The sequence below is a fragment of the Neospora caninum genome, chromosome X (assembly GCF_000208865.1).
Source record: "Neospora caninum Liverpool complete genome, chromosome X".
NCBI lineage: Eukaryota > Apicomplexa > Conoidasida > Eucoccidiorida > Sarcocystidae > Neospora > Neospora caninum.
In genome coordinates this window covers 3,401,277-3,428,399 of record NC_018396.1, presented here as the reverse complement: position 1 = coordinate 3,428,399, position 27,123 = coordinate 3,401,277, and the positions used below count along the sequence as shown (strand labels likewise).

General features: G+C 58.3%; 2 protein-coding genes across 2 annotated transcripts; one reads left to right on the top strand and one right to left on the bottom strand.

Moving 5' to 3' along the window:
- Nucleotides 1-4,647: 4,647 nt before the first annotated feature.
- Nucleotides 4,648-15,613, top strand: NCLIV_048760 (conserved hypothetical protein; the record flags this gene model as incomplete). The annotated part of the gene is made up of 3 exons (XM_003884428.1): nucleotides 4,648-7,498; nucleotides 8,163-10,443; nucleotides 10,957-15,613. The coding sequence occupies 3 exons, from the start codon at nucleotides 4,648-4,650 to the stop codon at nucleotides 15,611-15,613; spliced, it is 9,789 nt and encodes a 3,262-aa protein (XP_003884477.1).
- Nucleotides 15,614-18,049: 2,436 nt separating this feature from the next.
- On the bottom strand, nucleotides 18,050-22,438 carry NCLIV_048750 (AGAP002737-PA, related; the record flags this gene model as incomplete). The annotated part of the gene is made up of 5 exons (XM_003884427.1): nucleotides 18,050-18,146; nucleotides 18,837-20,554; nucleotides 21,018-21,107; nucleotides 21,551-21,658; nucleotides 22,340-22,438. The coding sequence occupies 5 exons, from the start codon at nucleotides 22,436-22,438 to the stop codon at nucleotides 18,050-18,052; spliced, it is 2,112 nt and encodes a 703-aa protein (XP_003884476.1).
- Nucleotides 22,439-27,123: the final 4,685 nt, after the last annotated feature.

Here is a 27,123-nt window from a genome sequence, read left to right as displayed (position 1 = left end):
CCCTGAGTCGACGAGTATTTACAAATTCGTACTTAGTCAGAGTCGGTGCGAGTCATCTGTGACTATGGCCTTTGGAGTTGCGCGTCTAAGCTGGTTTGTGTTTCTGGATTGGGTCTGGGGACGCATTCTCACTAAGTCTAGTGTGCTGCGAAAGACAGTAGCCGGCAGGATCTAAGCAGCAATCTGGGAACTCCAAGGCTGGGATTAAGAACAATAACGAGCCTCACATTGATCGCTGTCACATTTTCGCGGACAGCTGTTCTTGTTAATTTGTGTCCTCTGTGCGTTTCCATGAGCCGGAGCCGGGGCCACAGCCACAGAAGCACATCAGAATTCGATGGTTTATTCCCAGCCGAAACCTTTGTGTCCCGTCGCTTGACTTACTCGAAATTCAAGCCGTAGTCATGGCTCCATCGCAATATGTGCTGAGGAGCTCACAAGTTTCGTCCTACCAACTACGACCGCCAGTCTCAAATAGAACCGCGATGTTTGTCAATACGTGGCGCTGTCTCTGTCTATGGAAACTCGAATTCAGCCTCCCTTTCATCTCGAGGACGGTTCGTTTCCCCTCACTGGCATAGGAGAACGGACGTTTTCCTCTCATCTGCATGAGGTTCCGATCATTGGCAGACGTTGCCATGCTTCAGTTGCTAGTACAATGTGTGCGCGTCTACCCCGCACATCTACGTAGGCTGCGCTTCATGTGTGTTCCGCCTGTTTGTTCGTTGTGCTCTCGGCTCAAATGAAGGACACAGGTGGTTTCTGGCTAAATATTGCTGCACCAAATCTTCATTGAGGTCAGTTACGAGACTAAACGGCCCACGCCGCTTTGGCTATTTTCTTGTCGCGTCAGATGCAAGCGCAGTGGAGCCCCCGCCCCAGTCAACTCCCTCGCGTCTTGTCCCACGTGGCTAGCAGAATCCAACCTGAACAACCTCGGTGTTTCCTGTTTCCTAGGAGTGGCTTTAAAGGGGAAAAGTTGCAGTGTCCCGGCACAGAGTTCGCAGAAAAAATTTGTCCCGGGGGAAAATTTGGCGGAAAGCTTGCAGTGTTTCAGGAGAACTCCGGCGCTGAAAAAGGCACTGACGAGACCTCTGATGCGGTCCGCCTGGCCCCCAGTTCGAAGACAACCTCGCTGTTGCGGGGGGGTATCGACAGTTATAGACGGCCGCAGGAAGAACAGTGTCAAGAGAAGACTTGCAGCACACGCGGGCAAAGTATCGGGCTTCTTGTCCTCTGCTGACTGGAATATTTCCAAAGGGAATCTCGTTCCACCCTCAAGCACACAGGCTTGACGTAAACATCCCTTTAGCACGAGCACTGACGAGACGCATCGACCCCCGTCATCAGCGCGCCTCCTCTCGAACGGTCAGCTGCCGCAATCTTGGTTCGACTGAACGACTTGTGTGATTGGCTGCTTTCACCTGCATTTCAGCCCTTTTGTTATATGACTGTTTCGTGTTTATAACGAGAGGGTAGTGGCCACGAGAGCGGAGCCTGAGAGACGGTTTGCCGTTCTTTCAAAGCGGGACTGAAAATACCAGACCGCTTACCATGAGGACATGAGTAGAGTTGCACGAACTCAACGCGATACAGAGTGATCTTGTGTCTTGTACAGAGCCGCGTCTCTATTTTGGTGTACCAATGCTTAAAGCTTTCTTTTCGGGGACATCCGCACATATGTGTTTTCGAGCCTAGTTGCGGGCCCAACGATGGGGCAGGTAGCATATGTGCTCGGACACTTTTAAAACACTAGAGAGGTCTGTTGCTGAATGCATTTTCTGGCGGGTGTTAGGAGTAGTAAGTGTCTAGAACATGGCACGGATGTGCAGGCGATTCACCAAGCAGGTTCTCACCTCTGACTAGTTGTTGTCTCTTCCGTTCCTCCCTTTTCCGTTAATAGAGACGTTGTATCTACGGGGCGAATTTTGGTTTTGTTTTTGCTTTTCTCCGCAGGCCGGAATGGAGCGTTGGGGGTCAGCCCCACCAACGCAGCACGGAGGTCGCGCGCTTCCACGCCAGGACCGCTCGTCACCTCCGTTGCGCAAAGATGTGGTAAAGGGAGCGCCGCCACTCCCGGTCGTTCCCTTTTCTTCTCAATCTAAAAACCACTCCCTTGGGTCGCGCCAAGAAAATCACATTTCTCCTCGACATGAAGTGTCTCCCGCGTCTCTGCGGAGAAAAGAGTCTCAGCGCGTGTCTTCTCGGGGTGGGTCCAGACCAGGATCGCCGTTCGCTGCCTTCGACGCCAAACCTCTCTCAGTCCCAAGGCCTCTGCATCGTGCCTATTCGATGAATCCTCAGCCAACTGAACACGGGCGTTCTTCGCGTTCCCCAGGGACGAACCGTCTCTCCCGATCGTTAACAAGCCAGGCACCCTTCCGCAACTCTCCCAATACCGTCCTGCTCCTCGGAGGCGCCTCAACGAGCCAGCAGCGGCGACTCACTGACGGCACGTATGTACCGATTGTAGCTTTAACTGCTCCGCCCTCGGAAGACCGCGCGAGCAAACAGCATTCATCTTCGCCGAGCCGGCACCATTCCTCTGGAAGTCGTGCTAGCAGCGCTCACCGTCGGACACACCACTACTCTTCTCGGGATATCCACCGGTCGCTGTCTCGGAGTCGTGGTGGGCCCCAGCACCGTAGCCGGCAGATGTCCGGCGTAGACATTCAAACGTTTCACAGTAGCCGCCATCACGCGTCTCACAGTCCTCACCACAGACACTCCAAGCGTCACCATCACGGGCACCACCGGAGCTCTCGGACCCCCTCGCCTTCATCCCGCAACCACTCTAGGCACCGTGACATTTGTGAGTCCAGTCGTTCTCGCGGGGACTTTTCCTCTTCGCCCTCGCGGAACTACGGTTCCAAGGCGTCTCGATCGCTGCCGCAAGACATGAAGAGTGTCGAGAATCCACGGAGTTCCTACAACAGCCGTACCGAGTCAACATTTCCCGATTTCTCTTTGTCGCCTTCTCGATATGCTCCGCCACGCCCCACCTCTCCATCTCGGACACATCGAACTCCCTATGGCTTGGACAAAACTGGAGCTTCAAATCGCCCGCGTACCCAGTACAGCTACTCTGAACTGGATTCGTCTCGACGACGGCAGTCGCCTCGACGCGACGTCCAGCTCTCGTACCCCGGCGAAAGCTCATATGAGAGTGGCATCTTGCGTGGCGGAGCGGTGGACATACCCCGTGGCGCTGCGCGTGTGCGGGTGACCGACTCTTACCGGCCAGGAATTTCCATCATCGGAGGAAAGCAACTGAAACCTATCCGAGCCCACTCTCCAGGACGTTCACGCTGCTGCGCAACACGCGTCGGTTCGGACGAAAAATGTTCATTATCACACACCATCGGCCGCGCGGTTTCTCCTCAACGGCCACCAGCTGACCGTCAGCTGTCGGCTTCAAGATACAGTCCCACCCGCACGCAATCACGGCGTTTGTCGCCTCGGAACCTTTCATCATGTGCGACTGGGCAGTTTCAGAAGCCCCCAGAGTCCTCACATCTTGAAGTCTCGTCGCTGCCTTGCGCCTTCACTCCTGCTCATCCACTCTTTTCCCCTCCACCGGTACCTGCGTGCTCGCGGGATTCGCCTTCCTGCCGGTTTTCTCCCCTCCACCGCCGACCTCACTGCAGCCCAGTAGGCGACCAATCGGGATGCAGATCGGATTCCTTCTTGCGAGGCCGCTGTTCAGACCCCCCGCCACGGGGCCAGTGGGTGTCGGGGAGGGAACGCATGGAAATCGCTGATTTCTCCCGTTCTGTTCCTCTTCCTCCGGGGACGTGTTGTGGGAAAGCGCAGCAAGAAGGTTCGTTTCTCCGCAGTTTTTCCAATTCCTCTGCTTGCCGAGAGGAGGGGCACCCGCACCGTCGCCCGTTCCGTCCCAACTCCTCAGAACGGTGTCCACTTACAGGTCCCCGTACACCGAGCCCGCTGTTGAGTAGTGCGCATTGCGATGGAGATTGTAATCTGTCTTTCTCCTCTTTGCCGTCCCGCCGCGACGGGACTGCTCCGCCCTCAGACCTCTCGCGTCGCTCACCGCGGCACTCCCTGGGCACCGTTCTCGGAGACTGGATGGCTGAAAGAAAGCCGGCAACCCGCCGGCCAACATCTCCGACGAAGAGTCTCGGCAGGCCGGCAGCAGAGTATCAGCCCCCGCCTTGTCTCACGCTTCACGGCATCACCCAGGGCAGAAGCAACCAAGATTCGCGTCCCGCAGATTTGCCTCTGTCGCATGGATGTCCCATTCGCGACGGCGTCGATGACGTGGCAGTGAGACGGGCTGTCGGTATACCCGAACACCTGCCCATCGCTTCTTGTGGCCCAGCACGAGTGCATAGAAGCCTGAGCTGTGAGCGAGGGGCGTCATCCCTGTCTTGCAACGGGGTTGGCGCGGAATCGCTAGGGAGGCGCTCCCCTTCACTAGGAAGGAAGAACGGTGCCCGATCGGCAACCGCCTCGACGACTCTCCGGGAAAGCTTGCGTGGTGGGTATTCTCGGGAGTTCTGTGAGTCGAATTTGAAGGATTTCAGTGCTTCTCTTTCCGAGCTTCCATGTGAACCGAGCTTCTCTTCTTCGTATTCGCTTTCTTCGAACTCGAGACGCAAGTCACCGTGCCTTCGGCCCGAAACCGAGATGACGCTTTTTCGGGCTTTGAAATCCGGCCCCTCTTCACTTCCGCCCTCGTGTGCCTCATCCACCTCGAACCCCCCGTTCCTGTCTTCGCTGTCGAGAAGAGAAGAAGGGTATCTCTCCCGTGCCTCTCAGCAGAGCGCCGGCCTGCGGTGCGGTCCCAGCTGTGGTGCCCCGCCCCCCCGCTGCGAGTGCCTGGACACGCGAACCGACTCCTTCTCTTCCGAGAGGAAATGTTTGGAGACGCCGTCTATCCTGTCGGTTTCGCGAGACGAACCGCGGCTTCCGGCTCGGGTCTCAGGCGAAATTGCCGCCGAGAGAATGCGACAGAGACTGGACCAATGCCAGCGGGCCGAAGAGCGCGAGGGCCCGCTCACCGGCAGTCTCCGAGACTGCGGGGGCTGTCAGAACGGCGACGCGTGCACCCGGCTGCCGGGTCGTTTGTCTCCGACCTCTCCGTTCTTCGAAGCCAGCCGGTGTACACATCTCTCAGAGGTAGAAGCCATTGAGGCCGAGGTCGAGTTTGCGGAGAAGCGACGGAGCGCCCGAGAGCGGGGCGAAGACGATAAGAGGACGGAGACGCTTCTTCGGTCGTTCACCTGCCTTCCGCGTCTGTCTCTTCAAAGCGCGAAGCGTATCGATACTCAGCAAAAAGCGCTTCTGGTCGCGCGGCCGCGCTTCGCCGGCCTGACGCGCCTTCCTGGGGAGAGGGAGAGTGAGGTTGCATCGGAGCGCAATGAAGAAGCCGAGAGGCAAACGCGTCGTTTGTTGTCTTCTCTCCCATGTGGTCACCTGCCTAGCCCCCGCGCCCAGTCCCCTTCCAGCTGCCTAGGCAGACAACCGATTCAGGAGCGAGCGCGCGGCGGATCGCCTGGTAGGGGCGAGGACGGGGGCTGTCCCTTCTCACTGGGAACCACCAAGAGCAGCCTGGCAACGCCTGTTTCCCTGACCGCCTCGAACAGTTCACGCGCTCAGTGCGTCGCTGAAATCGTGGAGCGACTGAGTCGAGCCCAAGAAGCGCAGTGTGCGAACCTGAGAAGACGCTCGGCCGGACGCGCGGCCAGATGCCTCCCGCCAGGTACGGACACTGCGGCCGCTTGTTCGAGTCTCTCCACGGGCCAAGGCGAAGTGAAAGGCAGTCAGCAAGAAGCTTCTGAGCGCCCGTGCTCTTCACCGGTCTGTTGTTTGCACGGAAGCGAAGCCAGACTCCAAGAGGCAACATCCCGAGACGACGTGAACAGCGAGTCGAGGGGGGGGGCTCTGAAACTCACCTCGGCACAACGCTCTCAACTGGCAGCCGCCTGGGAGACCCGGACCGCCCTGCTGGCCGTTCTCGCGTCGAGGGCGCGACGCAGGCGAGAGGCGGAAAGCAACGTGGAGAGAGGCCGAGGAGACGGTTCGAGGAGCCGCCGGGACGACGGTAGGGGCGAGAGGTACCTCTCGCCTTCTCGCGTGTCTCCACGCATGTCCTCGAGACCGTCTGGATCCGCTAGCGTTTCGCGTCAGTCGTCCATTTCAAAGTCTCCCTGTCCTTCCTCTTCGTGTTCTGTCCAGACAGCGTTCTCAAATCCTTCCCGTCCGACGTCGCCGAGCCGCGCTGGCCGCAGCCGCGCTTCCTCGCTCTCTCGCGCCGCCTCTCGCTCCCAAGCGCGGTCGGCCGTCCCCTCCGAGGAAACAGACTGGACGCGTTCCAGAGCTCCGGCGTCGCAGCTGCTGCAAATCCCTCCCTCGAAAGGCTCCAAGCCACTGCGGCAATCAGACTCCCACACGACCGCTGTCGGCACACCGCCCGCTCGCCGGCGTCGCTCTTCCCGCAGAGACACCCCACGCGGCCTCTCCCCCCTCCCTTCAAGAAGTCTCAGTCGTGCCTCTTCGGCCCGCAGTTCGCGAACCCGCCGTGGCGGCTCTTCTAGGCGGCCCCTAGAGACGACAAGAGACCGGAAAGCGAAGCCGGAAAAGTCGCCATCGCCTCCGCCAACCCCCCCCAGCCTCAGTTCTCGGGCCGCGTCCGCGCGCAACACGAGAAGTCCCCACAGGCGCTCCCCCGAGGCTAGCCGGCGCCACGGGGACACGCAGCCCAATGAGAAGGTTGGCGAGAACGAGGGGAAGAAGGCGACGAAAGAGAAGGGAGAGAAAAGTGGAAAGCACGCGCTGTCGCCTCTTCCTAGCGTGAGTGTGAGCCGCGTGCCATCGGCCGCGAGCTCCGCACGAGGCCCTCACAGAGAGCACTCCGCAGCCAAGGGTTTGGACAAGAAAGATAGAGGGAAGACCGAGAAAGACAAGAGCGGGAACGCGGCGAAGACGCTCTCGCCCGCTCCCAGCAGGAGTGTGAGTCGCGCAACTTCGAACGCGAGCGCAAAAAGCGCCCGAAGCCACCACCGAGCCCACGGCAGCAAACAGGGTCTCGACAGACAGGGAGAGAAGACACACAACACGGATAAGACACCCAAGCCGCACAAGGCCCATAAGAGCAGCAGTTCCTCTTTGTCTCGAGGTGACAGGAAGGCGGGGGTGACGCACTCTGGAGAGACGCGAAAGGATCTTAAGCGGAGTGCATCTGCGAATCCGCCGGTGGCGGCCCCCAAGCGAAGTCCCTCTTCGCATCGGAAAACGCGTTCGCCGTCGCCATCGCCGTCTCGACTCCACCTCCCCGACGCCTCGCTGAAGAAGCAAGACTCCTCGTCTGCCAGGGAGAAGCGCTCGCCGCGCCGTTCCGTCTCAGCATCAGCTTTGCCGAGCCCCGCAGCGCCGGCAAGTGGAGTCTCCCGCGACGCGTACGGAGGGCGAGACGCGCTGCGCCGAGAGAAGGAAAAGCCCCGCCACAGCCAAGAGGGAAGGAAGTCTTCCAGCGGAGGTCGGTTGGCGCCAAGCCACGCGCCTCACCGGCACACGAGCAGAACTCGGCCGGAAAGTCTCTCGCCTTCACCCTCCCCTTCTCGCACCTCTTCCCACAGACACAGGCCGGACCGTAGCCCGCGTCGGTCCGGCTCGCATGCGAGGACGGAGAAAGATCCAGAAAGACGGCACGGGAAGCAGGACGCATCCCGCGCGCAGAAAAAGGAAAAACGCGGTTCGAAGGCGCCCCGGAAAGGTGAGCGGCGGTCCACATAAGGCCGGGCAACCGGCAGGGTGTTAGCAGAGAAAGGAAGGGTGTCAGCTGAGAGAGGAACCGCGTCACAAAGAAGACCAAGAGACAGACACAGACACGGAGGCGCCAGAAACGCACAGATTCCAAGACCGCAGAGAGCACGAAGAAGAAGTCGTGCTGGCCGCTGTCAACGTCTCAGCCTTTCACGCGTTGAGACGCGGCTTCCAGGGGGTGGTTTTCTGTGCGGGACGGGAAATCGCAGGCAGCGTGTGTCTGGGGCGTTTTTTCTGCCTTCACTTCAATAGGCAAAGACGCTCACATGCAATGTCTCGTGTGTATTCGCATTGTCTCCTTGTTTCTCCTGCTTCCTTATTCGTGTAGGAATGGAAGAACCAGCCTGACTGTTGTTCTCTCCCTGTGTCTCTTTCAGACGCCTCGCCCGGCACGCATCGCTTGATCGCCTACCCGATCGCTGTGCAACATTCCATGGCGAGTCCCCGGCTGCTGCTTTCTTCAACAGATCTCGGGGGGATCCTGAAATCGCTCGATAAAGACGCCGACGCTCCCCCGCCGACCACGCAGTTCTTCCCACCGCTCGCGGGTCGGTTCTCGCCTGAGACGCTTGAGTCGGCTGACGCACGTCCTTCCACCGCGCCCTCGAAGCCGGTCTCCTCTTCCGACTTCGTTCGCGACATCCTGGCGCAGGCAGGGTTGCCTCGGGTTCTCCTCGATTCTCTTCTCTCTTCCTCCGGTGCGCCTTTCTTAGAGGCAAACGCTGGAAGGAAGCACTTGCAGGTGGAAGCGGGAACCGCGACGAACAGCGAGAACACGACGCGGGAGTGGGAGACGGCGGCCGACATCGGGCACGCGATCGCGGAGGCAGCAGCTGAGAGAGCTCGCACGGATCCGACAGCTCGCGTCGAGCAGCTTTTGGAGAGATCGAAGTCAAAGTTGGACACCTCGGCCTCTTTGGTTCAGAGGTTGCCTTCGTCTCTGGAGGATCTTCTACGCGATCTCGGTGATGAAGGTAGTCGACCGGCCTACCCATCCGTGGTCCGATCGAGATCGTCTGGACCAGGCGTCTTCCCGTCTCCTCTTTCACCTTCGATCCCTTCTTTTTCGTCCTCGTTGCCGTCGGGGGACACGAAGGCCATCGCGCTCTCCTTCATCGCCGAGGAACTCGAAGCCACGTCGCAGCTGTGCCGGCGAATCTCGGGAGTATCCGAATCTGCCTCCCTCTCCTCGGCTTCTTCTTTTTCTTCCTCTTCTTCTTTTTCTTCTTTTTCGTCCTCCTCTTCTTTCGCTGCCTCTTCTTCCTCGTCCTCTTCTTCGTCTTGTTATCCATTTCAGGATCTTACGACAGCTGCGACGATCGCTCCGAGTGCCGACCCAACGAGCGGGCCGGGTGGGAGCTGCGAAGAGCACTCGGTTTCTCCCTCTTCGCTCGTGCCTGCTGGCCGCCCTGTCGGTGTTGCCGCCTCTGCCGTTGCGGCTGAAGCCTCAGAGGCGGGGCGTCCGCGCCCCGAGGAGGGCGAGGCGAACGACCCGAAGGAAGACCGACAAACGGCTCCGGCAGAGAAGAAAGAGAGGGGAGAAAAGAGCCAAGAAACGGTCAACACAGGACACCCACCAGATCCACGGGAATCCGGAAAAGGAGAGCGCCCGAACAAACCACGAGAACACACAAATGCTCACAATTTTCAGCGCACCACGCGTCCTTCCTCTGCTCCCCCTTCTTATTCACCATCTTCGTCTTCCTCTACTTCTCCATCATCTTCTTCTTCCGCTTCTTCGCCATCACCGTCTTCCTCATCTTCATCATCCTCATCTTCCTCTTCTTCACCATCGTCTTCTTCCTTTTCTTCTTCTGTTTCCGCTCTGACGGGCGAGAGGACTGCGCACAAGCGAGAGAATGCGGAGACCAGCGTCGACCTGTCCAAGTCGACCGCAGGCGCAGGCACTGAAGATGGGGCTGTTCTCGCTTCGCGCCTGGCCACGCCGGAGCCTCTGTCTCCGTTTCTTGCGAACGCCGCGGAAATTCGTCTGATGCTTCCCAACAAGGACGAGGTTGCTGCTCTCTTTTCCTTCGTGTCTTGGAAAAGCTGGAACACAGCCTGCCCCGGAGGCCGAAAGCGTCGAAGCCCGCGAAGCCTTCGAAGCGCGCCCAGAGCGTCGCTTCTCGGCCTCGCGCCTGAGGAGTCTAACGCAGAGACAGCGAGTCAACACTTGGACGCGGCCAGTCAGCAGGGAACTAGCCGACTCGGAGCAACTCCCTTTCACAGCGCTTTCGTCCAAGGATCCTTTGCGGACAGCCCGAAGGACGACCGGGGAGGGGAAGGAGAAGACGGCGAAGGAGACGAAGGAGGCTGCGAAGGAGAACCCGTGCGAGAGGCGGACGCGCGGGACGACAGACGCAGCAGACGAAGCTGTCCGGCGTCCACGAAACTACGAGACATGCTTCGCGCCTTCAGGAACACGCCGGCAAAGAAAGTGCACCTGGCGTACGGAGAGGCGGAAATACAGGGAGCAGAGGAGGCGGCGGAAGAGGAAAGATCCGAGCTTTTGACCAGACAGGAGAGAGAGAGAGGCGGCCTGAGAGACCCCGAAGCGGATACGAGCGAGGCGGACTCCGGCAGCCTCGACGCGGCGACGGCCGAAGACCTCTGGCTGCTTCACCAGACCAACGGAGAAACAATGAAACGGTTGGAGAGGTGCGCAAGAAAAAGCACGAACTGTCTCGTCTTGGGTCCTCCATAACGGGCGACTGAACGCGGTTTACAACTCGATACTCTCTGAAGCGCACACACGCGCACACATCTCCATTCGGGCGGCTGCCTGTAGTCGCGCCCCCGAACTTGTGAGCAGCTGTGCAAGTCGGCAGAGGTAAACCCGTTAAGGTGAACAGGTAGTGACACAGACGAGTGTGATGAAGCTCCCTCGTGAACCTGAACCTGCTGGCGACTGCCTGCAGGCTCACGTGTCTGTCCACGCACATAGTCATCTGCAGGGGCGTATGGGGCTTTCCGCTGCCTTCCTCGGAGATGTACGACTCTGCAGAAAAATGCACTTCTGGGGTGCTATAGTGCTTACAAATCTCCTTTCTCCAATGCAGTATTTGGTTCCTCGTTTCCTCCCTTGTTTCCCAGTTCGGTTTTGCATTCGGCGCTCTGTGTGTCCTCCGTGCCTGTCTCCGTGTTCCTGTCGCTTCTTTCTCGCCTCTTTAGCGTTTTCCGAGGATCCGACCCCCTGACTCCCGTCGCTTCCGAAGACCTCCCATCCGATTCTTCCGTGTCGTGTCCACGGAGCACAGGCAGGTCGGCTGCGTCCATTCGGGCCGGCTGTCTACATGCTGCCCAGGCGCGACTTCGAGACGAGGGCCGGGCAGAAACCGAAGAGGAAGGCGGAGTGGAAGAGACGCTCTCTCGGCCTCCTCATTGTGCCTTTCCTGGATCGCGCGCTTCCTCGTTCGGTGCGGATTGCCACGCCTTCTCTGTGGGCGCGCCAAGCTGGCCGAGTGCGCGGCGCCGTAGTCCTTCGTGTGGATCGCCTGACTGCAGCGAAGAAGACGCACAACGCGGAGACAACGCAGCTAGGACGTCTTCCCTGGAACTTCGTCTCCGGGAAAAGGAGAGCACCGCAGGCTGCGAGGAAAGACAGAAGAAAGGCGGGAGCGTTTTCGACAAGACCGCGAACGAGGATGAGGTTACCCGCTACGTTGAGCATGGAGCCGAGGGGAGAGAGGCAGCGAAGAAGCTGCGCGAGAGTGAGGATACTGCCGAGCAGGCACAGACGAAGGTCCAGAGAGAAGCTTCGGACACAGCCTTCCACTTTTCGTCGTCAGGTTTTGCTTCCGTCCCGTGCTCGCCTTCCTCGTCTTGGTCTGGTCCGCCGCGCACCGAGGAGCGCGAAATGGAGGAGGCTGCGGCGTCGCCGGGCGGCGAAGGCAGCGTCAGCTCCGCCGGTAGAGCCGCTGGAGCGGAAAGGCAGATGGAGGCCTCAGGGGGGGGAGGCGAAAGTGGGAAGTCTAGAGCTCGGAGCGCAGGAGTGAGTATGAGCGACTCGGAAGGGCCGGAAGGGAGACGTGCAGAGAGGAGGGAAGCATGCGAGCAAGACGGGGCGCCGACGACGCCGCGCTCCCCCGCATTCACGGCTCTCTGCACATGCGCCGACTGGACAGCAGGGACGGAGCTAGGAGAGAAACGCGAGGGGCTACGCGAAGGTCTGCTGGCCAAGATGGCAAGGCAGGGAGCGCAAGCGAGGAAGGACGGAGAGGCGAGTGAAGAAACGAAGGAAGGGGACACTTGGCAACAGCCCTCGAAGACGCGAAACGGTCGTTTTGGAAAGCTAGGCGGTATCCTGTCGTCTTGGCCAGACGTCGCGCAAGACACGAAGGGCGAGAAAAGACGACACCTGTGTCGCGCGCCCAGCCTCCACGAAAAGGCTTCTTCCGCCGCCTCTGACAAGTCTCTGCGAGAGGACCAGAAACCACCCAACACGGACGCCCTGGCCTCGCCGGCAGGCTCTGAATTTACGTTCGCGATGGAGTTTTCTCCTCAACCGTCCGAAGGAGCAATCTACCAGACCGCTCTTGCTTCTCCCTCGGCCGCTTCTGTTCCCTCGTCGGATGCACGCCAGCACCTAACCGAGTCAGCGTCCAGGCCTCCTTTGACCAACTCCTCGTCTCCCTCTTCCTCTTTTTCCTCTTCTTTCTCTTCCTCTTCTTCCTCCTCTGGTTCCTTGTTTCCTTCTTCCTCTTCTTCTTTCTCTTCCTCGTCCCCTTCCTTGTCTGCTGCGTCTTCGTCCTCTTGTTCCGCTTTCTCTTCTTCCTCTTCTTTCTCTTCCTCTCTCCCCTCCTCTGGTTGCGCCTTCTCCGCCGCTACTTCAGCCTCTGATGCCTTCGGCTCTGAGAGAGAGCGTCTGCCCGATGCTGTCTGTGTGTCGAAGCCTGAAGGTAGCTCCCGGCCTCTGACTGCGGGGAGCGAGAACCTGGTGGGAGACGAAAGCGACGCCGGAACAGAGGAAACGAAGAAAGGGACTAAAGAGGAGACTGCAGACGTTTCCGAAGCTTCCACGTGCCGCGACGCCCCCCCAGAGAGAAACGGCGGGGACAGCCTGGCCGAGCACAACGGGCTCTCGAGCACCAATGCGTGTGCATGCCCCGTTGATGCACCGAAAAGGGCCATACAACGGCTGTCCAACTCTGGCGATGACGGCCAAGGCCGACCCCACAGCCAGGCGCCAGGCGACACAGAGGCCGGACGTCGCGAGCGCCGGAGGAAGGAGAGAGTCCGAGGCGACTCTCCACGCGCAGCCATGCCGCCTCTCTGGTTCGGGTCTGACTTTTGTGTTTGGGAAGAGGAAACAAGAGATGAGAGCCCTACAGAAGTCCAAACCCGTTCGCAGCCGGAGACTAGAACCTGTGGCATCCAGGCAACAGGCGAAAGCGCCGCGTCTCTCTCTTCTCTCTCTGCGGGGAACCCGGCGGCGGGGGCGGCGGGGATGCGTGTCGAAGGCGAAGGCCTTACACGCGAAGCGCAAGACGGAGGCGGGGAGACGGAGATGCCCACGTTGTGCTCCGCCGCTCTCTCGCCTGTCTCCACGAAGCCCCGTGGAAGCCGGCGGTCCTCGAACCTGTTTGAGGGCGAAAACGATCTGGAGCAGGCGGACTGGAGAGACAGCAGAGCACCAGAGCTAGACGAAGCGGGAGGACAGGCGAAAGACGCGCCCGCGCAAGGGGGAGGAAACGTGGTGAGGGCGTCCCTGCAGGCGTTTGTGTTGGATTTAGAGGATTCTGGAAAGCAGTTTCTCTCGGGCCACCTGAACTCCGGAACTGACCCGCCGAAGTGTACCCCTCCCGGCGAGGCTTACGCGCCCCTGAACGTCTCACTGGAAGGTTCGCCACACGAAGCGGGCGCCGCCAGAGAAGCCGCGCAGGCGGACGCGCGCACGCGCAATGTCCGACACCACGGTGGAGAGATCGAAGACCAGGATCGTCGGCTCAGATCCAAACAGGTGTCCAAAGAGACGCGCGACACAGCAGGACCGGGGGCCGGAGCAGGACTGAAGAGGCCTTCCCTCGCGCCGCTCTTAGACCTCCCCGAGCTTTTGCTGAGGCACGCGGCAACGGTCTCTTCCTTCCTCCCGACGAAAGACGCTGGGCGGGAGTATTCACGAGAACGGGAAGGCGCGGGCGGCCGGGGGGACTCGAAAAGAGCGAGAGTAGGATTTCCTTTCTTTGCGAGCCTGTCGGACGACATCCTTTCTCGTTCGGCTGCTCCGACCACGTTGCGCGAGAGGGCGGCCGAAAGTCCACAAGAGCGACGGGCGACAGGGCCCGCATGCGCCAAAGGCCACAGTGCATCGACGGCGCCTTCTGCATGCACTTCTTTCCGCCAGCTTTCGCGGTCCGCGCGTGGCTCTGCTCGCGCTGCGTCCTCCTCTCCAGCGTCGCACGCGTCCGGCTTCCGTCCTCCAATGCCTCTTACACCCGTTCCTTCCTCCGCTCTCTCTTCTCTTGCCCAGGAGTCAGAAGACTTCTCTCCCGGTTCGCGTTTGCCACCGGGGTCGGAACTGGTCTCCTCCTCTTCGCCTCGTTCTTCCACCAGTTTCGCCGGTCTGCCCACAGCGACGACTCGGCCACGAAACGCGAACAGAGTCGACAGGAGGGGGGAGCCCGACGCGCAGGCCAGCCGAGATGGCGAAGTCGCGTTCCCTCCGGCACGCGCCCGCCGGCATCCACGAGACTTTCCCCCCGGGCTGCCTTCTCGGGTCACCAGTCAGCTGCGAGCAGGCGAGACTCCTCCTTCTCAGCACTCTGTGGAGTCGCCATTCTTCTCTCCCCTTGCTGCGTCTCTCCAAGTTTTCTCGTCGCCCGGAAACCCAGCGCTCCTTCCCAACTCGAAGGCTTCTCTCCCTTCCAGTCCGGAGACCGACCAGCCTGCTGTCGCCCCATGTTCCCCCTCCTTCTCTCCTCTGGAGACGCGCCGGTCGCTGGCGTCTCCTCTGGAGCCGTCTTCTTCCTCGCCGACCCCGGCTTGTGAGCGTCTCCCCAACGAGGCAGTCGACCGCATCCGGTTCGTGCAGGCCAAGCTCCTTTTCGCCCAGGCGTCGCAACGCAGCCCTGCCTCGCGATCTCTCTCGGCCTCAGACCCAGCGCGGGGTGCGCGCCTCGACTCCTTCCCTCTTCGTTTGAGCTCTCCAAGTCTGTTCGACAACCCACGGATTGCCTTTCGCTTGACTCGCCGGACCGCCGAGGCCAGCGAAGAAGGTAAGCAGCCGTCTCCACCCCACGCCACACGTCTCCGTCCGTCTCTCCTGTTGGGATCCTCACCGTTCAGTGCGCGGTTTCCTTCCCCGTCTGCTCTTCGTCAGTTTCCGACTCCGCCCTGTAACCCGATTCGAAGGTACGAGGCCTTCCCGGATGGAATTCGGCGCTTCTCGACACCTGGGACTCTTCCAGGCCACGCCGCCTCTCTGGTGTCTCGACACCCGCCGACAAGCGGCACGGTAAAATGCGGCGCCGCGTATCTTCCTTCTGACCTTGACCGCCTCTCTTCCGCTCCTCTCCAGTCGCGTTCGCATGCCGCGCCGGCGGAGTCAGCCCGCCGGTTTCCTCGCCACGTGGAGGCGCTGGCCCAGCGAGCGCGCAGTGTGCCAGGCAAACGCAACTTTTCCAAAGAATTGGAGAGGTTCCGGACGGCGAGGCTGACACGGCCAGGCATTACAGGGGCGCATGCCTTGGCGGGCACGGACTTGGTTTCGCGGCTCAAAGCTCGCAAGGAGGCAGTGGCACAGCCAGCAGCTTCGCCGTGTTCTTTGTTCCGCGCCCAAGTGGAGACACGGTGGCGGAGGATCAGCGGCGAGACACAGAGCTCGGGTTAGGCGTGTGTGGACTGGCGAAGGACGGACAGATGAAACGGGCGAGGGGAAGAGCGATAAAGGCGCTGTCGTGGACCCTGTGTCTCCCGCGTAAGCAGAAGCGAACCCAGGCGAAGAGACGGAGAAAGGGACAACAGAGGAGTGGGCGTTCGCATGCGTCCTCTGCCGGCGCTCAAGACATTTAAGTTTTTTTCAACCGCCGCGGTGGCGACCAGGCGCACGCGAATGAGGAAGTGGGAAAAGGTGGCGAAACGAGAAACGGGCTCAGAGAACGTGGGAGAGTGAAAGCCAGGAGGCACTGGAACATGACCAGATGTGAACGAAACTCGGCTGCGTATATTTCTCTTGTGCGTTTTCCCCACTTTGTTTCACCGTGTCAACAGACAAGGGGCTTCGATCGATTCGCCGCTCCTCGACTCTTCGTAAGCAGTTTTGGAAATACAGCTGTCGTTCGAATTTCGGCCGAATGTAGCGCTTCTGTGTCGGCAAAGGAGAACGCCGTCTGCCTCTGTTTTAAGAGCCTTCCACGGTCTAGTGAAATCAGGTTCTCTGTTCGGGATCGGCGCCAGAGTGGGATGCGGTAGTTCGCTGTGCTGCTGGCGCAACACCCTCTGCCTTGTGCTGTGACGCGGGAAGTTCCTTTTCTTGGGAAGGAAGGGAAATCGCGCTCGCTTCTCTGTTCCTCTACATGGAAGGGTGACCCGTCGCTGCATCTGTACCCTGTTACCATCGTGATGGAAACGCCTCTCCGGGAAAAACGCGAACCGCCTTTGATAAGTGCTGGCCGTTGCTTACTTCTGCCTGAGAGTCACGTCGGTTGCGGTGAATGTTTTTGTTTTTAAGCGCCCATCTTTGAAGAGCAAGGAGACCAGGCCACGTGCATCTTTCGTGTCTCGATGTGGTGTGTCTTTGTGTCTCTGTGCCACTGCCGAAGCGAACTCTGACCCGTCACCCGCGCGACGGAAAGAAACCACTCTTCGTTACGAGCGGCGAAACGCAATGTTCTCTTCTGCCTTTCCAGTCTTTCGACTTTCCTCGTAGACACAGCTGCGTTATACGCAGACCGCGTTTTTCACAGCTGAAAAATGTGTCGGTTAGTCCCCTGCGAGAAGTAAAGAATTGCTCCTGTACCGCACACGCCTGCACGCCTCTGTCTAGCGTCCTTCCGTGACCGCGGAGGACACTGCCGGTGGCCGGGAAATAGAATTGCAAGAGAGTCTGAGACGTCTCCCAGGGCTGGAGCCTCGGACTCGGTATTCCGCCCTAGCCTGGAAGAACGTCTGTGTTGCTCATGGCACACTCACAGACACGTCCAGGCAAACAAAGCGGAACACCGTTCGGAAGGGAAGAAACGCGCGAGAAAGCAACCGTAAGGAACTTGGTCTTCCGAATCTCATAACTGGAGTCATATTCAGTATCCTGTTGGACTACTGGTTTAGATCTTGAATGTCTTTTACCGGATCCACGTTCTGTCGAGCTTTTCATGACCATCATGCTAAGTGCATTAAGTTTAGTGGTGTCCAGCGTATACTTGAAAAACCAACAGTTGTATAGAAGCTGTACGAATATCATGATATTCACTTTGGTAGTCTCCTCCCTGATGGCATTCTGTACGGAATACCCTGTATTCTTTAACTCAGGTAATTTGAGTTAGGTTTGATATTCTGTACCAACCGATCTGCCCCGTCCGTCTTGTTCCCAGCGCTTTCTCGCGCGCTCCTCCCCTGCTCTCTAACGTTATGTGGCATCACAACGAACCTTGATATGAGTTGCAAGGAAAGGATGCGAACGTTCTTACGTTCGCTCAGTGGCTTCCGCGATCGCTCGCAAGAACCGCCACGACTAAAAACGGGAGAACGGCCGAGACACTCGTCTCTCACGCCTTTGTTCTTTTCGAAAAAATCTGGGCTGCCATTGTATCCGTTGTCTGACGCACGGAACGCGCACTCGAGCCCCCTGTACCGGACGACAAAAAAATCAAGTCTCGCCTCTAAACCTGCGTCCCCCCGGAAACGTTCTACACGTGTGCATGGATTCTTATTAAAAAAGCACACGCGAAAAAACAAAACCGTTGCTCGGTCGCGTGGCGCCGCGGGGTGCGAGCGACACTGCGGTAAAACAACCCCGAGAGAGAACCACGCACAAGGCTAAAAATCCTAAGCTCGCGAGAACGGGAGTGAGCGAACTCAGCCTTGACGCGGAAAGGCTTTCCGCCAGGATTGGAGGCAACACCGACGCCGACTTCGTTCTGCTTGGGTTGTGTGGCGAGCCGCTGGTCTGTGCGCCTCAGTCGGCGTATCCTGCATGCGCGTTTGCCTTTCCTTGCGTGCTGGGACGCGACCCCTAAAGGAGTTTCGTGTGCAAGCGAATGTGAGCGTGACTCTACACGGAGATGTGCATGCGCACCCCAGTGTCTGGGAGTCTTCCAGAGTCGCTCGGCTACCAGAACAAGCTAAACAGTCCGCCTGCACTCTCCGGCTCCTCGTTCGCCTTCTCCTGGTCCTTCTTCTGTCCGTCCTTGTGGCGCTCTCGCTTGCTGTGAAGCAAACACAAAGACAGGAAAACCTCAGGTAGCAGAACACGGGGAAAACGGAGAGCTCGGGCCGCGGACGCAAGGGGGAGACACCGCGTTTTTCCCTTGGCTGTGTGATGCTCCATCGTGGCGCAGAGCAGCAAAGCCCTGACGCCACGCAGGAACCCAGCGACAGGGTACCGTCACTTTTTGCCGCTTCTGTTCACCAAGTTGGCGTGGACACTAGCGCGTGTGCTATCTCTGCGACAACGAGAGAGCCGGGGGCAAAACCGCGGAAAGGTACAACGAAAGCAGACGTGACTGTGTTCCTTTCCCGAGCCTCCAGTGTGTAAGGCAGACGAGTGAGGTGGGAAGGCGCCAGGCGCGAATATTGTCAGGCGTTTCTCTGCGCCGCTGGCGGCGGAAGCCGGTGGCAGAAGAGAGACGCCAGGACGCACAACCACCGCAGAAAATGCCGCAACACCGCCGGCAGGGAACGGCCTGTTTCGAGCTGCTCTTTGTCCTCGGGTAGCCGCTTGCGAGGTACCCAAGAAGCCGAAACGAATGAATCGGGTACAGTCGACGGCGGAGCGGGACGCCGAGGTGCGGAACAGACTGGACTGGGGAACAGAAGGCCTACACAGAAATCGTATGCTTCCGTTTCGCCAGCGAAACGTACTATGGATATCGAGGACTGCGCGTGTCAACCCGTACCTCGCTTCCGCGGTTTGGACAATTTCGAGGAGTCGATTGTACTTTTCGACGAGAGTGTTGTGCTTGTGCACCAGCTGCATGTACACCGACTTGGCGACCTTGAATTTTTCGCGCACTGCCTCAAGCTTCGTGACGAGGTCCTGTGCGTCCATCGAATGAATCTCATCGTCGTCGGCCTCATCTGCAGGCAGCGTAGCTGACTCTGCACTTTCCTTCGCTACCTGTCCTTCACCTTCCTTTCCTTCACCTTCCGTTCCTTCCGTTCCTTCTTTTCTCTCCTCGTCTTTTCCTGTCTCGCCGTCTGTTTCTCCGGCAGTCCCTTGCTCCGCTTTGCGTTTATGTCTTTCTTGGATTGCGCGCTTTTTCCACTTTTGTACCTCTTCCCTGGTCCTCTCCAACTCGGCCTCCAGATCCTGGACCTCCTTCTGCTTCGCCTGGCCGGCGGCCAGAGCGTCGCCGTCGCTGGCCGACGTGCTGGCCAAGTCTTCTCCCAGCTCCTCTTGCAGTCGCGCATTCTCCCGCTCCAACGCCAGCTTCTCGGTCTCGACCTTTTTCTGCTCCTGCTCCAGGGCGGCGACTTTCTCCCGAAGGCTTTGCGTCTCTGTCGTTAGCGTCTCGAGTTGCGAGCTCAGCTGCGCTGTCTCGTCAACCTCGGACGGATCCTGCGCAGGCTTCGCGTCTCGCTCTTCGCGAAGACGCACCACTTCTTCCTCCAGTTTGCTCCTCTCCTGCTCCATCTTGCTGACCCGCTCCTCGACGCTCCGCTTCGCCTGGCGCTCGTGCTCCAGCTCTTCCTTCTCCCGCTGGGCCGCGGCCTCGAGAGCCGCCTTCTCCTTCTGCAGCGCTTCCTTCTCCGCCTGCAACTTCACTGCGAGGTCCGCTTCCTTCTGCAGCGCTTCGTTCTCCGCCTGCAACTTCACTGCGAGGTCCGCTTCCTTCTGCCGCGCCTTCGCTTGGTTCTCCACCGCGCGGATCTGCGCCTCAAACTCCTCCTGCATCCGCCGCCTCACGTTCGCCTTCTCGCCCTCGACTTCGGCCAACAGCTTCTTCTTCTCTTCCTCACTCTGCAGAATCCACTGCGTCCGCTCCTTCTCCAGGAGCGCTCGTACGTCGGCGACGTCTTTTCTGTACCGCTCCTCCGCCTCCTTCAGCTTCGCCTCGAACTGGAGGCGTGCCGCGGCGCCTTCCTCCTTCATCTTCGCCCGGAACCTCTCCATGGTCAGTTCGGGCGCGCGCTCCGCTTCCGGCTGTCCAGACGCGCACGCAGCCTTAGCTTGCGGTTCCGCTTTCGCCGCTTTCGCGGCTTCCACCTTCAACTTCTCTTGCTCGGCGAGGCGATCCTTCGCCTGCGCTTGAGCTGCTGACAGCTGAGTAACCAACGCTGCAACTTGCTCCTCCAACTCCGCAATGCGTGTCTCGTGCTGCGTGCGAATTTCCTCTTCCCGCTTCAGAGCCTCCTCTGCCTGCAGAGCCGCGGCCGACTGCGCGGCGACGGCCTCGCTCTGCAGGGATTTGACGGCCTTGCTGGTCTCCGCCAGCTGGGTTGCACACTCGCTCCTCTTCTGCTCCGCGACTGCAAGCTGCGCACGGAGGCCTTCGTGCTCGCGCTCCAGGGCGTTGACCTTGTCTCGAAGACGCTGCTCCGTTTGTTGCGCCGCGTGGCATTGCGCCTCCAACGCCTGCGCCCGCGTCTGTAACGCCGTTTTCTCCTGGGCAGTCTGCGCACAGGCACACAAGGCACGGACGCCGAGAGCGAAATCCGTAACCAGCTTGGGAACGCAGGACCGGGCACCCGCGCATCCGCGAGAGGCCACGAAGCGTCGAAGGGAATCTGGAGAACAAGGCGAAAAGTGAGGAAAGCCCCAAGAGAAGGCGAGAAGCGCAGCGGGGAAAGAACCCAACGGCTGCACTGACTGACTGGATGAACGGTTCGGGAAAAAGAAGCGAGTGCACGAACGAAACGGGAGACTACCCTTCTCAAAGGTATTCGCCGTCGATCTCCCGCAAGGATGTCTCTTCATATCCCACGCGTCACGCAATTCAACACACGTGTACGGGTATGCAATTCACAGGTACACTGGACCACATATAAACACACTTCCACGTGTACTGGTCGACGCGGCGAGTTACGTGTCTGTGCGCGCAGCTGTGTGCATGAACGGAACGAATGGGGGCTCTCACCTGAAGAAGGAGACGCTTCGATTCCTCTTCGGCCTCGATGACTGCCTGCGTCCTCTCCTGCTTTAAAACTCGACTGGCAGACACCTGTCTCTGCTCGCACCCAACAGGAAAGAAAAAGGCCTCGACGAACGAAATTCAGAGCTAACTATCCGGTCGAAAAGAACTCGTCAGTATATACAGAGGAGCCTATGTTCGCACGAAGACACATCGCTTGTGACTCCTACGGCATGCACAGCCTCCTTAGGCGCGTTTGCGCCGCCCACCAAGGGTGTTTGCCTCACTGGGAAAGTTTAAAAACCTGGGAAAAAGGAACAGTCACCGGCTCAATGCAAAATGCGAGACGCTGTGAAGGACCAGAAAACGTCCTTTTGGAACGAGACTACCAACCTGACAGCTTGCGGAGACAGTCGGCGCCGCGCATAACGCAAAGCGAACTCGCGTCGCGAGACAGGCGGGTCGACGCGGCAGACTGCTTCTCTCTCGCTCTGAAGAAAGACGTTGCGTGGAGAATAAAGGGGAGACACGTCACTCACGAAATTCTGAGAAAGCTGTCGCAGTTCCTTCTGCAGAGTCTCAATCCGATCCCGTTGGGCGCGCACCAGGTCCAACGTCAGCGCCTCCTCTTGGCGCCGTGCTCGAGCCTGGAGGAAGCCAGAGTGGGGAAAGGAGAAAGGACGGACACAGGTGGACGCATATGGACCAGCGGGACACGCAGCCGTCGCGTCATTCTTTATGCTTCAGCGTGCACCGGAAGAATGGACGAGAAAACAGAGACATCCGGTACTGGCGCGAAGGACTGACAAAGCGGCCTTGCTTCGTGCCATGTCGTAAAGGAGAAAAAACAGAGAGCAAGCGGAGCGACAGCAAAAAGACGAAGAGGAGCGCCCTTTCGTGGAGAAGCCCCGCGCTCCCGACACCGAAATGGAAGGATGAACGCAGGCGCGGCAGATTCCGCCTCTCGAAAAAACTGTCTCCTGCGGCGTTGACAGTGCCTGCTTCGTGGTGGAGACCGAGTGCTCCGGGACTAAAAAGACGAGCTTTCAATGCGTGAGCGTGCATCGACATGCGTTCTCCGATTTGGAGAATACCGTGTACACCTTTCATCGCGCTCATTCTGTTCCGACCGTTCCTCGTGAACGAACACCAGTTTTGGGGGCATTAAGGCGTCTCAACCCAAGGCGCGTCGGCGACGCGCGTCGACTCTTCGAACGAGGTAAGCTGCCGATGCAGTGTGTTCACATTCCTCTTTTGCTGCAGTTTTCACCTGTTTTTTTCGAAAACAAACAGGAAATGAAGTGCGCGCGGCCCCGTCCCTTGCCTACCTCGAAAACCGCCCGGTTCCTCTCGAAGAGAATATTCTGCACATAGTCCGCCATGGTATCCTGCTGGGCGTACGCCACGCTGCCGTGTCCCTTCTGCATCTTGACGGTCTGAGAGTCCCCACCAGCGAGATGAAGCCTACCCGACGCAGTGAGGACCACGGCCGGTAACCTCGGTCTGGGAAGGGCGGGACGCCTGCCGCGATAGAACGGGTGAACAGTCAAGCGCCAAAAGAGCGCGAAAGCCACGCGGCGCACAACCGGACGAACCGGCAGAAACAAGCAGATGGTAACACGGAAAGACACAGGGGGGGAGCACGCGACGGAAAAGTTTGGAAGAAGGTCGATTTTGCCTGGTTCCCTCTGCGGTTTGGGCATGAACCAGATGGAACGAGGAATCCAAAATTGACAGTTCCCGTGGGGATGCGAGGATGACGCCGCCTTTACAGTCTGGACTCCCCTAAAATAGATGTTGCGGTGCCATGACCCCCGCGCAGGCAAGCGAACGTTTGCGGAACACCCGCAGAAGGAGCTCTGGGTCTCAACTGCATCGAATGAATGGAGGGGTATGTCAGAAAGCGTGATGCGTTGGCCGACCCCGAATACACAACGTTGACAACTCCAGCACCGCGTCTGCGTACCCTACGGACGAGGAACGCGAAACCATGGAACCGCCCTACACCTTTGAAAAAAAACCGGAACGCGTCGAACCACCGACTGCGACGGCGGAAGATGCTGCACAGTCACCTGTCGGCTTGGGGAGTCGAGAGCGCAATCCGTAGACGTGCCACGAAAAACCGCCGGGGTATCTGTGCAGACGCACAGCTACGGTAGTGCGTCTGACGGAGTTCCCTTGCCTGCTAGACTGCGGCTGGAAGTCAAGCGGCTGCTCAGCTCTTCACCGCGCTGGGATTACGAAGGCTGAACTGATTCGGCCAACCGGAGACCCGCGGTTGAAGTTTTCTGCTCTACAGCCCTGAGGAACGGCTGTTCACCAAGGTGCGCAGTTTACGCCGATCCGTTCAGGCCAAGCAAAAAATGGTGCAGTAGAGCTCCGTTCCCTTTCCTTCCTCCCCCCCTCGCGAGATAAAAACGGCTTTCGCCCATTCCAACAAAGTGTGGCACACCGGAGGTTAGGGTAGTACGCTCGTCGCGGAACGGCAGGAGCGAAGAAATCCTCTGCTCCGACACGAAAAAGAGACAATACACAAGCTTCACGAAGCCCGTACCACCTTGTCAAAAGAAAATATCGGAGCTGCGAACCAGGAAATATCCCCTTCGTACTCAGTCTCGCAGCAAAGTCTTGTCCAGCGAACGTGTGAGCCTCTCCAACCAGGCCCCCTGGGTACACGAGCTGGGCGTGAAAAGTACAGACACTTTGCGCGAAAGATAAATGCACACATACCTTTTAGAGTGCAACCGGGAAAAAAGGCAATGGGAAAGAAAGTAAGAGAAGGTTTTCGCACACGTACAGAAGGATCTTGCTAAGATGCTGCGCTGAGAAGCCGTTTCACCGTCGAGGAGTTCCCGGGCGCCCGCTACCTCTTTGAAGCCCCAGAAAAAGCGACATGAACAACTGGTAGTAAAAGCTAAAAATGGTCATCCGTCCCGTCCTCTTTTGTCACGAGCCATCATGCGGAAAAGGTATCATTCTCAATATAGTTCGTGAATTTGTGTCCTGCGTCGTCGTCAGAAAAGGTCGTGGCCGCAGGCGGCCCCCGGCACACGCGAACGATACTTTCCAGGTAGAGTTTAATGTGGCACATCGTTCTTTTCGGGTGACTTGTGACCCATCGACACGAGAAGCCGCCTTCTTTTTCTGTCTGGGGTAGAGAAAACGCGAAATTTCGCGTGTGCTTGGCCGGCACAGGAGAGAGACACAGGATTGGATGAGCAGAGTCGCAGCTGGCCTGCGCGTGAGATCGCCCGGCGCTAGCAGCTTGTGCCCAACGAGTAGCCAAACTTGGAGGGCGCGGTCAGAGAGAATCTTTGGGGAAAATGTGAGACCGGTACCCACCTGTTTTTCTCCCCTAAAAAGAAGGAATTTCCCAGAGGAGAAAAGGGAGGGAAAGAAGAGACAGGGCGTTGCCAGCCATGAAAGGGACGGAGGCAGTAGTGAATACGGGCCAAGTACCACCCAGCGAAAAGAGAGGGCCGATTCAGTGAGTCCGTCGAACAAGTTCAGTGGACTTCGACGGCCTCACGACTTCCCGTACGGCCTACCAATAAGCACACAAACTGGATTCACAGAGTCATGCAGGCTTCACCCGTTCTTCAACTCAAATACCTTCCCGCATGTGTCGCTTGGTCTCGTCGAGAAACTCCTCCCATCCCTGTGCACCACCAGAACGCACGACGCCGGCCTCTCGGAGGAAACAGCAAATGTGTATACCATGTGAAAGAAAATGCACGGATGGAGGCGGTCGAGGGAGTAACACACTATACCGTTTTTCTGGCCGCTCGTTCGCCTTCACTGGCTCATCAAATGCCCATTTCTGATAGTAGGATAGAGAAAGGCGGGGGCCACGCAAAAATGACCAGAAGGGGTACACCGGAAAACAGAGCATCCAGTCCAGCGGTTTCGAGTCTCTCAAGTGTTACATTCGCGAGCTTTGCATGAATCGTTCTCGGGTTGGCAGCCAGCAAACCTATGAGGCTCAAGTTTGCCCTTCGCCATGGTTTTCTGACGGTCCAGTTGTTCGACGTTTCTGAAGGCCTGCAACAGATATTGCCGGGGCTCGACGTTCTCGAATCAGGCTTCTCGTTTCGTGAACGAATAAATCACCACAGAAGTGAGACACACAGGAAAAGCCCTCCTGTCCTTGCAGGCCTGTAGGTTGTGACTCTCGTACACAGTCCGAGTTTCCGAGGATTCAATGCTGGTTCTGATCTGTGTCAGGACTTCTCCTTGGCAAACGAACGCACTTCTACTGCAGAATGACAATGACGATCGCCCTAAAAGGACATATGGGAGTGCTGGCAATCAATTCAGCTAACTCGTTACTCTGCGTGTCACGCTCATCACTGCCAGGTGACCGTCTTTCGTGAATCTGTGTAAAGTGTGGTCACCCCGTTTTGCTGCAAATTGACACGATCGGATCGTGGACCCAGTGATTCCTCTCACCGATCCTGTTAACGGAAAGATTCACGTCGCAGTCGCGGCTGCAAACGCGCTCTTGCTCATGCTGTTGAGGAGCGTGTGGCTGCGGCATGGCTGCCGGAATCGTACGCCGAAGTAAGCCACACTGGAATCAGAGAAGAAAAACGGCCGAAATGCCTTGAAAAAGGTAGTCTGGCCTCTGCCAAGTGTTTGATACAATCCCACGAAAGACGGACGGTTTAGTTCGTGGAAGGCACTGGTGGCTGTCTTCCAGGCTAATCATGTTCAGGTTTCATTGTCCTCCGTACGTTCATTCTGAGGGCGATTCCCCCGAGGGTTCATCTCGATCTCTGACATCCCTCGATCTACACCCACATATATTGGAGGCATTCGACAGCTGGCGAAGCGGTGATTTGCTGGCTGCGTGTTGGACCGGCTGGGGAGGGAAATGTGCAACCAGTCTCTTTTTGGGGGCTAAATGAATTCGCCGTTGACATTCAAGAAGGCGAAGAGGCGGTGACCTCCCGTACGCGCAAGAGACTACTCAATTAGTAGAAGCACGTACGGTTGACATGCCGCGTGGAGAGATCATACACCCTACCGTTTTTTAAGAGACGAATTCTTTCACGAAGTGCGATGTGGAACTATAACGTTGTTCTTTCCCTGCGCTGCAAATTCGTGTTGCGAAAAATTCGCCTTTCGAGGCCTACAGGACGGCCGAGCCCAATTCACGTGCCTACCACACATGCCGTGCTGCTGTCAGAAGCGGGGTTCAGATCCCGACCGGCGCGGATCGTTCCACTATTTTGCAGATTTACAACACCAGAACACCAGGACTACCGCTCTTTAAAAGTTACATTGCCTAACTATTTCGACTCCTGCATGTGGGGAGTGTGACGACTCAAGGGCGAAGAACTGATGTGGCTCGTAAGCGAATCGAGTTTGTGCGTGGAGAAGCGGGAACAGGGACATGTCGTTTTGAGACGACTCCGAGGACGACAAAAACTGGCGGGAGTTTGAACGTGTCAAGAATGCAGCAAGGAGCTTTTTTCGAAATCCTGCGTCGTTTGCCTGTCGGAGCTCATTCCGCCGATGATTTCGAACGATGGAGCATGTGGAAATATTGTGTCTTCGCGCACAGCTCCTCGGGAGTATGTCACATACTAGCCGCCATGCTCCCCCCTGTGCATGTGTTGTGCGAACATACGGCTGCTACCCTTGACTTTTCCAGGAAGTCACAGGAGCATCCTGTTCTGTGACATTCCTGCGACTTTTTTCCCATTTTGCCGTCCCTCCGTTCTTTCCATCGCCGTACTTCTTTGCTCCTTCCGCGGCATAACACGAGTTTCGTTCCGATCTTCCAACTGTTACCTTGTCTCCGCCGTGTCCACTATAGTTTCACCTTGCTGTTCAGAAACGCGCACCGTTTTTTGTTTCCGTGAACTAACCGACACCCGCTGACCACCCCTTGCTTTCCGGTACGAAATCTGCAGCGTTCCTAGAAGCACGGCGACGTGTGCGTCCTTCCCCCGCTTCTACCGCCCCCGTCTTGGTTAATTTTTCGGGAGACATCCCGACTAACCACGTTGTTCTACTTTTCCCCGCAGTGCGCACGTCTGGGAGTCTGCTGGCAACTGCCAAGAAGATTCCTGCCACGGTGTAGTTTGTGAGCAGCGCGTTCGCTGCA